Source organism: Petromyzon marinus, unplaced genomic scaffold (assembly GCF_048934315.1).
Source record: "Petromyzon marinus isolate PM22_M1 ecotype Great Lakes invasive population unplaced genomic scaffold, UKy_Petmar_22M1.pri1.0 PM_G_Scaffold_24, whole genome shotgun sequence".
NCBI lineage: Eukaryota > Metazoa > Chordata > Hyperoartia > Petromyzontiformes > Petromyzontidae > Petromyzon > Petromyzon marinus.
The window spans coordinates 204,080-214,435 of NW_027422806.1; the positions used below are offsets into that span (position 1 = coordinate 204,080).

At 51.8% G+C, this 10,356-nt stretch overlaps 1 protein-coding gene across 1 annotated transcript; it reads right to left on the reverse strand.

The window, feature by feature from the left end:
- Nucleotides 1-248: 248 nt before the first annotated feature.
- On the reverse strand, nucleotides 249-8,398 carry LOC142913266 (uncharacterized; the record flags this gene model as incomplete). The annotated part of the gene is made up of 6 exons (XM_076060795.1): nucleotides 249-376; nucleotides 2,129-2,310; nucleotides 3,214-3,436; nucleotides 4,137-4,363; nucleotides 4,743-4,828; nucleotides 8,394-8,398. Coding segments are annotated over 6 exons (759 nt in total), but the record flags the coding sequence as incomplete, so codon positions are not given.
- Nucleotides 8,399-10,356: the final 1,958 nt, after the last annotated feature.

The following is a 10,356-nucleotide window of genomic DNA, read 5'->3' on the forward strand; positions in this document are numbered from 1 at the left end:
TTTTACAGTTGTATTTGATCAACCTCTTGACCCCGAGTAAGACTATACGAAGTTAATCCCGCTCAGTTTATACAATAGCCTCGCTTTTACAGTTGTATTTGATCAACCTCTTGACCCCGAGTAAGACTATACGCAGTTAATTCCACGCAGCTTATACAACAATACCTCGCTTTTACAGTTGTATTTGATCAACCTCTGCGCACCTTATTCGTACGTAAATGGAATTGTAAATCCACGTGAGGCAGGTAGGACTTGTGACAGCCTTTATTACGAACGAGCTTTACTACCCGGCTTCGCCCGGGACTTGGATTATCGTCTTGGATTAATTTAATATTCCCTTTTATTTCACTGGAAAACCCTGAAAAAACATTGATGCCTGCAAGAAAGAAAAACATCCGAAACAAATCAATTTAACTAAATCGGATGTCTTTCACTCAAGGAAATTGAACCTTAACCAGGCAACTCGGAAATGGAATGATGTGGCGAGCTGAGAATCGTCGCGTTCCCTTAGAAATTCCAGACGGCGTAAGCTGTGCAAATTTCATGACGATTTAAAGCTTTCGTGACTGCAAGGATTCATCTTCTTTGGTTCTTTCGGTAAAGTCACCAACACGTAGAATGAGAATAAAATAATAAATTAATAAAATAACACAATAAAATTCTCACGACGTTTTGGCCACAACACAAGTGGCCCTCTTCAGGTGAAAGGAACAGACCTGTCGTCCAACCTGAAGAGGGCCACTTGTGTCGTGGCCGAAACGTCGTGAGAATTTTATTGTGTTATTTTATTCTATTAATTTATTATTTTATTCTCATTCTACGCGGCGACTTTACCGAAAGAACCAAAAACGAAATTTCATGACGTTGGAGGGTCAGCGTTCGAGAGTTTTTTGCCGCTTCGCACAAACAGACGAATCTTTATTTTATTTCGATTTAAAGCTTTCGTGACTGCAAGGATTCATCTTCTTTGGTTCTTTCGGTAAAGTCACCATCACGTAGAATGAGAATAAAATAATACATTGATAAAATAAGATAATTTTATTGTCTTATTTTATTTTATCAATTTATTATTTTATTCTCATTCTACGTGGTGACTTTACCGAAAGAACCAAAGAAGACTTTATTTTATTATTTTATTGTTTCCCTTCAACGTGACTTTACCGAAAGAGCTAAGAAGACGAACCTTCTGCTTTGTGTTTATGAGGGCGAACTGGAAACAGCCGCGTTGACTCAGAACATCGAGACAACGATGCGGCGCGTCTGTGCGGGACACACGGCCTACGCGGAGGCTTGGGGAGGGATGACGTCAGCAGGCAGACCGCGTGACGCTGCCGCATGCCGGTGACATCACAGACGCGACGTCACCGCTCACTTGACGTGCAAAATACACGAGTCTATTTTTATACTTTTTGCATTGTGTACAGTCTGGAAGCTACCCAAATGCCAAATTTCAAGTTTGTTTTGCATGTTGGGAGACACACTAAACATTACTGCTCAGCGCCAAACGTTTGTTTAACGTTTGTTTAATGTTGTGAAAAAGAGTGCCGGGGTCACTCTTTTCACAGTGAACATCTACGTAGCCACCGTGATGAGGATGATGATGATGATGATGGCAGAGACATGCAAACTACTCCCCCTTTATTATCATTGTTACCATTATTATCGTTGTTTTTATCATTATCATTGTTATTAAAACTAGTTTATTGCACTTACAAGTGACTGCCAATCCACCACCACCACCACCACCTCCACCACCACCACCACCGCCACCACCACCACCTCCACCACCACCGCCACAGCCACCTCCACCTCCACCACCACCTCCACCGCCACCGCCACCTCCACCGCCTCCGCCACCTCCACCGCCACCTCCAACACCGCCACCACCACCGCCACTACCGCCTCCGCCGCCACCGCCACCGCCGCCGCCGCCTCCGCCTCCGCCGCCGCCTCCGCCATCGCCACTGCCACCGCCACCGCCGCCACCGCCACCACCGCCACCACACACCGTCACCGCCACCTCCACCGCCACCACCACCACCACACACCGCCACCGCCACCTCCACCACCACCTCCACCACCACCTCCACGACCACCACCACCTCCACCACCACCACCTCAACTGTACCTGCATCTCCACCTCTCCGCCGGTCGACTCTCTCCTCGCCCTCCGCGTCTGCGTGAGGCAGAAGGCGGCGACGCCGGCGATGGCGGTCAGCAGGAGGAAGCCGGCGGTGCAAGAAACGTCGCCCGCCGTCAAGGGAGCGGCCGAGACGGCCTCCACCGTGACGGAGACATCGGGAAACATCGCTGACACGCACACGGAGAGCACACACACGGTGACACACGGGGAGCATACACACACACGGTGACACACGGTGACACACGGTGACACACGTGGAGCACACACACGGTGACACATGGTGACACACGGTGACACACGGGGAGCACACACACACACACACGGTGACACACGGTGACACACGCACGGTGACACACGGGGAGCACACGCACGGTGATACGCGGTGACACACGGTGACACACGGGGAGCACACGGTGACACACGGTGACACACGGTGACACACACACGGTGACCCCGCCTCCACTGTGACAGGGACGTTGGTAAACATCGCTGACGCACGCGGGAAGCACATGGTGACACACGGTGACACACGGTGACACACGGTGACACACACACGGTGACACACGGTGACACAAGGTGACACACACACGGTGTTACACGGTGACAAGCGGGGAGCACATGGTGACACACGCACGGTGACACACGGTGACACACGGTGACACACACATGGTGACACACGGTGAGCACGGTGACACACACACGGTGACACACGGTGAGACACGGTGACACACGCACGGTGACACACACACGGTGACACACACACGGTGACACACAGTGACACACGGTGACGCACGGTGACACACGGTGGCACACGGTGACACACACGGTGACACACACACGGTGACACACGGTGACACGCGGTGACACACACACGGTGACACACGGTGACACACACACGGTGACACACGGTGACACACGGTGACCTTGGGGTCACTCTTGTTGTCACACCTCCCTAGCCACCGTGATGATGACGATGATGACGATGACAGAGAGAGACGCAAACTCCACATATACAGCAGCAGCAGCAGGCGTCGTCAGGGTCGGGATGGAACCCACGACCTCCTGCGTACCAGGCGAGGCAGTCAACATCTTCCCGGCCCCCGCGGTCGTCGTGGCGGCGAGCGTGCGGCCCCCCGCCGGCGTCTCGCCCGGCACGACGAGCAGCCAGGCGGAGCGCCGAGCGAACCCCACGGCGTTGACCGCCAGGCAGGTGTAGCGGCCCGAGTCGTCCGTGCTGACGTTGCGCAGGTAGAGGACGTTCGTCTCCACGTCCGTGACCTCCACTCCGACCGTCTTGACGCGAACCGACGGGCGGCACGGAGAGAGAGAGACGAGAGGAAGTCAGAATCTTGCATTCCCACGCCAACGTGGGGTTCATTTTTTGTATCTGTCGTCACTCAGCGAACGCGTAGAGTCTGAGCCAAGCGGGGAGCTGCTGGGTCCTGTTGTGTTGAGGGTGATGTCGGCCTCCGCTGAGTTTGGATGGGTGGGTGGGTGAGTGAGTGGGTGGGTGGGTGGGTGAGTGGGTGGGTGGGTGGGTGAGTGAGTGAGTGGGTGGGTAGGTAGGTGGGTGGGTGAGTGGGTGAGTGAGTGGGTGGGTGGGTGGGTGAGTGGGTGGGTGGGTGGGTGAGTGAGTGGGTGGGTGGGTGGGTGAGTGGGTGTGTGAGTGGGTGAGTGGGTGAGTGAGTGGGTGGGTGAGTGGGTGAGTGAGTAGGTGAGTGGGTGAGTGAGTGGGTGAGTGAGTGGGTGAGTGAGTGGGTGAGTGGGTGAGTGGGTGAGTGAGTGGGTAAGTGGGTGAGTGAGTGAGTGGATGAATGAGTGAGTGAGTGGGTGAGTGGATGAGTGGGTGAGTGAGTGGGTGAGTGAGTGGTTGAGTGAGTGTGGGTGAGTGGGTGAGTGAGTGGGTGAGTGAGTGTGGGTGAGTGGGTGAGTGAGTGGTGAGTGAGTGGGTGAGTGAGTGGTGAGTGAGTGCCCCCGTGCCTCGCTCGCTCACCGTGACAATGCGCACGTAGGGCGAGCCGTTGGGCGCCTCCAGGCTCCCGTTCACCTCCACGTGCTTGAGCCACTGCACGTGGTGCTGGTGCTGCTGGTGGTGGTGTTCATCGCCGCCATCGCTGCCCTTCAGAACGACGCAGCGGAGCTGAGCGTCGCTCCCCACCACCGCCGTGACGTTGGCCGGGAGGCCGTCCTGCAGGGAGGGGCGCTGGGGCTGGCCCCGCCCTGCACGCCGGGGGGAGGGGGGAGGGGGGAGCCGCCCCCCGGGTGGTGACGGGGTCAGTACGAGCGTCGGGGGTCACGGGGTCAAGGAGGGAGGGAGGGAGTGTTACAGTGTGTGTGTATAACACAGTGTGTGTAACACACAGTATATAACACACTGTATATAACACACTGTGTATAACACAGTGTGTATAACACACTGTGTGTGTAACACACACAGTGTGTGTGTTATACACACACTGTGTGTGTGTGTAACACACAGTGTTACACACACACACAGTGTCACACACACTGTGTGTGTGACACTAACACAGTGTCACACTGTCACACACAGTGTGTGACAGTGTGACACACTTTGTGAGCTCCCCACTCGTCTCGTTACCTTCGTGAGCGGTCACCACCGCGTAGACGGCGGTGGCGGTGACGCAGACGGCGAGGAGAGACCCCAGACGCCTCCTCCTCCTGCTGCTGTACAGAGACGTCGTGCGGACAAATCCCGAAGCTATGGAGCTGATGGTGGTGGTGCTGGATCGTGGTGGTGCTGGATCGTGGTGGTGGATCGTGGTGCTGGTGGATCGTGGTGGTGGATCGTAATGCTGGTGGATCGTGGTGGTGGTGGTGCTGGTGGATCGTGGTGGTAGTGGATCGTAATGGTGGTGGTGCTGGTGGTGCTGCTGCTGCTGCTGGTGGTGCTGAGGGGGGTGGTGGTGCTGGTGGTGGTGCTGAGGGGGGTGGTGCTGGTGGTGGGTGGTGCTGATGGGTGGTGTTGCTGGTGGTGGTGCTGCTGCTGGTGGTGCTGGTGGTGGTAGTGGTGGTGCTGCTGGTGCTGCTGGTGGTGGGTGGTGCTGATGGGTGGTGCTGGTGGTGGTGGTGTAAAAATTCCGCGTGCGTACAGGGAGGGAGGGGTCAAGTTTTGACAGATTTTTGCGTGCCGACTAAATTGATGGCCCCTTAATGGTTTTATTACATTTCATATTATAATATTAAATATATAATACACCTTTTTGTTCATAATTCTTTTTATAGATTTATTTCATATAATATAGCATTTTATTTTAATGGTTATATTATATTTTATATTTAATATGTTATAATAAACAATTTTTTACGTAAAAAATATATTTATAAGTCTCCACAGAGCTACGTAGCTATTTTTCAGAAGCGACCTGGCCACAAATGAAAGTTCAACTTAGTTGGCTTATCACGTGGACATGGATCGCAGCCAAATACCGGAGGACCCGGAGAAACATCCACACGATCACGGAGAGAGAGACACAAACTCCAAATATACAGCAGCAGCAGGCATCGTCAGGGTCAGGATCGAACCCACGACCTCCTGTACATCAGGCGAGGTAGTTAACATCTCATAGCCACCGTGATGAGAGGCACACAAACTCCAAATATACAGCAGCAGCAGCAGGCATCGTCAGGGTCAGGATCGAACCGACGACCACCTGTACACCAGGCGAGGTAGTTAACATCTCTCAGGGACATGATCTAACCCACGACCACCTGTATACCAGGCGAGGTAGTTAATATCTCACAGCCCCCGTGACGATCGTCAGGGTCAGGATCGAACCCACGACCTCCTGTATACCAGGCGAGGTAGTTAACATCTCTCAGGGACATGATCTAACCCACGACTTCCTGTATACCAGGCGAGGTAGTTAACATCTCTCAGGGACATGATCTAACCCACGACTTCCTGTATACCAGGCGAGGTAGTTAACATCTCTCAGGGACATGATCTAACCCACGACCTCCTGTACACCAGGCGAGGTAGTTAACATCTCACAGCCCCCGTGATGATCGTCAGGGTCAGGATCGAACCCACGACCTCCTGTACACCAGGTGAGGTCGGTAACATCTCAGCCACCGTGATGAGAGGCACACAAACTCCAAATATACAGCAGCAGCAGGCATCGTCAAAGTCAGGATCGAACCCACGACCTCCTGTACACCAGGCGAGGTAGTTAACATCTCTCAGGGACATGATCTAACCTACGAACTCCTGTAGACCAGGCGAGGTAGTTAACATCTTTCAGAGACATGATCTAACCCACGACCTCCTGTTTACCAGGCGAGGTAGTTAACATCTCTCAGGGACATGATCTAACCCACGACCTCCTGTAAACCAGGCGAGGTAGTTAACATCTCTCAGGGACATGATCTAACCCACGACCTCCTGTACACCAGGCGAGGTAGTTCACATCTCTCAGGGACATGATCTAACCCACGACCTCCTGTACACTAGGCGAGGTAGTTCACATCTCTCAGGGACATGATCTAACCCACGACCTCCTGTACACCAGGCGAGATAGTTAACATCTCTCAGGGACATGATCTAACCCACGACCTCCTGTAGACCAGGCGAGGTAGTTAACATATCTCAGAGACATGATCTAACCCACGACCTGTACACCAGGCGAGGTAGTTCACATCTCTCAGGGACATGATCTAACCCACGACCTCCTGTAGACCAGGCGAGGTAGTTAACATCTCTCAGAGACATGATCTAACCCACGACCTCCTGTACACCAGGCGAGGTAGTTCACATCTCTCAGGGACATGATCTAACCCACGACCTCCTGTAGACCAGGCGAGGTAGTTAACATCTCTCAGGGACATGATCTAACCCACGACCTCCTTAATACCAGGCGAGGAATTAACATCTCTCAGGGACATGATCTAACCCACGACCTCCTGTACACCAGGTGAGGTAGTTAACATCTCTCAGGGACATGATCGAACCCACGACCTCCTGTACACCAGGCGAGGTAGTTAACATCTCTCAGGGACATGATCTAACCCACAAACTCCTGTAGACCAGGCGAGGTAGTTAACATCTCTCAGGGACATGATCTAACCCACGACCTCCTGTAGACCAGGCGAGGTAGTTAACATCTCTCAGGGACATGATCCAACCCACGACCTCCTGTATACCAGGCGAGGTAGTTAACATCTCTCAGAGACATGATCTAACCCACGACCTCCTGTACACCAGGCGAGGTAGTTAACATCTCCCAGCCACCACTGCGCCCACTACTGACGGTGCTCCTGTAGAGTCTCAATGCGTGACGCGTGATTTACCGACGGCGATGTAAAGTGGGGGGTGGGTGGGTGGAGGCCTCCGTCCGTTGCTGCATTGAGAATGACCGCAGTGGATATCCAAAACCTTTGTTCTGACTGCTGCAACGTCCCTGCTGCGTTGTGGGAGCGGCGGTGGCGGTGCAGCGATTTGGTGGCGTGGAGCTGCACCCTCCAGAGGGGTCCTGCTCCCCAAGTGTGAGGGCACGAGCTGGATTGGCTCTTGACCATCACCCCGCTCGTGACCTTGACCTTGATGCTCCTGACTTTGACCTTTACCCCGTGCCTGACCTTGACCCTGCCCCCCCCCCCCCCGAGGGCGGTGTCGCCGTAGGTGCTGCTGCTCGCTACTAGCACCACTTGCCCCTACAACCTGTTACAGTCTACATGGGGATGGGGAGATAGTTGTCTTGGCATTGACATTTTGAGTTTAAGTTTCGAGATACAAAAAAAATAATGAAAGTGAACACAGACATTGGGATGATGTTTGTATTTTATTTTTCTTTGCAACTAATTTTTCTTCGTGAGAATTGTAAAATGCAAAGGGGGGGTTGGGGGTGGTGGGGGGTGCAGTAACGAACAGTCACGTGACAACTCAGCGGCGGTCGATGTTGTCGGAGAGCCCCTGACGTGAAATGAACCAAACGGAAGTCAAAATCGAAATTCATTTATTTTGGGCGACTCCGTTCCCACCGCGCACGTAAACGCCGTGACCCACCTGGCGCTGAGATAATTCTGTCCTCGTCGTGCGTCGTCCAAGCACAGCAGCGAGGACGAATGCGCAGACTGAACAAAACTTTGATTAGCGCATCGTGTAAAGCTCGTCGAGAGGAATAGTTCGCCTTCAACAGATATACAATGGCGTCGCAACGCAGTTCGTGCGAGAGCCGGGGGCTTACGGGACCCCGAAGTCACACCATGAGGTTCGAATGTGTGAAGGTCTTACCAGATTCAGAGGGCAAGGGGTCCACCCAGTTGAAATGGACGGTGGAGTCTTCCGGACGAGAGAACGAGGCAGGGTGCCCAATGAGACGAAAGAGAGACAACCACGCTGAGAGGTGTCACAGCAACAACAACAACAGCAGAAGCAGCAACAACAATGGCAAGAACAGCGTTAGGGGCACGGTTCCACGTCCACACGGACATCGGTGCCTCGCCGACCACGAGTTTGGGCCTAGTGGGTCACCCACGTGGAAGAGCCTGGTTCTTGCCTAGTAATGCACGGTGTTGTGTCTGCTGCTATATTAACCAACTGTTCGACCAAAACCATGAAAACACACAAACTGCAGTTATAGTGCGCATTGAATAATCCTTGGCTGAAAGTTACGTAAAGTAGCTTACCTGATAATAGCGAGTGGAGTTAGTATTATATCCTTCTGTTTTGCAAAGTTAGCGAGGGTAGAGTTTGTATGATCTCCCCCTGTTCTAGAGAGTGGAGTTTGTATGATCTCCCCCTGTTCTACAGAGTGAGTGCAGTTTGTATGATATCCCCGTTCTAGAGAGTGGAGTTTGTGTGATATCCCCCTGTTCTACAGAGTGAGTGGAGTTTGTATGATCTCCCCCTGTTCTACAGAGTGGAGTTTGTATGATCTCCCCCTGTTCTACAGAGTGAGTGGAGTTTGTGTGATCTCCCCCTCTTCTACAGAGTGAGTGGAGTTTGTATGATCTCCCCCTGTTCTACAGAGTGAGTGGAGTTTGTATGATCTCCTGGCGGACCACGAATTTCAGAAGAGTGTTAAATTTCATGTTCAACCTTTGGATTGCAGATACCAGCATAGATAGAATGAAAAATACGAGGTACACGGTCAGTAGAAATACATATACAAGTCCACCAAGAGGTAAGGAGGGAGGAAAGACGGACAGGGAGGCAGAGAGAGAGGGGGGGGAGGGATGAACAGAAGCTTAAATAGGAAATACGGTTGGAGGGGGGGAGGGGCCAGAGCGAGAGCGGCAGCTCAAACACGCAACATCTTACACATACAAAACGGCAGCTCAAAAAAGGACCACCTCTTGTAAATACAAAACGGCAGCTCAAAAAAGGGTACATCTTACACATAATTACAACGGTAACTTGTAATTATGTGCTGTCCTCCAGACAGTCTCGTCCCTTCACCTGATGAAGGCCGCTTGTGTTGTGGCCGAAACGTCGTGATTTTTGTTATTTTATTTTTTACCTACGTGACTTTACCCAATAGCACCAAAGAGTATGGATCCTAGCAGTCACGAAAGCTTTAAAATCTAGAATAGAAATGTAATGCAATACAACACAGAGAGTCGGCCAACATAAGAGTCAACACCCCACCTGGTTGATAACGTTCTTCCAAAGATTGCTCAATTTGAAAGAGAGACAAAACACAGACACGGAGACACATAGACAGAGAGAGATAACACAGAGACACACAGAGAGAGATACATACAGTGAGGGAAAAAAAGTATTTGATCCCCTGCTGATTTTGTACGTTTGCCCACTGACAAAGAAATGATCAGTCTATAATTTTAATGGAAGGTTTATTTGAACAGTGAGAGACAGAATAACAACAAAAAATCCAGATAAACGCATGTCAAAAATGTTATAAATTTACTTGCATTTTAATGAGGGAAAAAAGTATTTGACCCCTCTGCAAAACATGACTTAGTACTTGGTGGCTAAACCCTTGTTGGCAATCACAGAGGTCAGACGTTTCTTGTAGTTGGCCACCAAGTTTGCACACATCTCAGGAGGGATTTTGTCCCACTCCTCTTTGCAGATCTTCTCCAAGTCATTAAGGTTTCAAGGCTGACGTTTGTCAACTCGAACCTTCAACTCCCTCCAGATTTCCTATGGGATTAAGGTCAGGAAACTGGCTAGGCCACCCCAGGACCTAAATGTGCTTCTTCTTGAGCCACTCCTTTGTTGCCTTGGCCGTGTG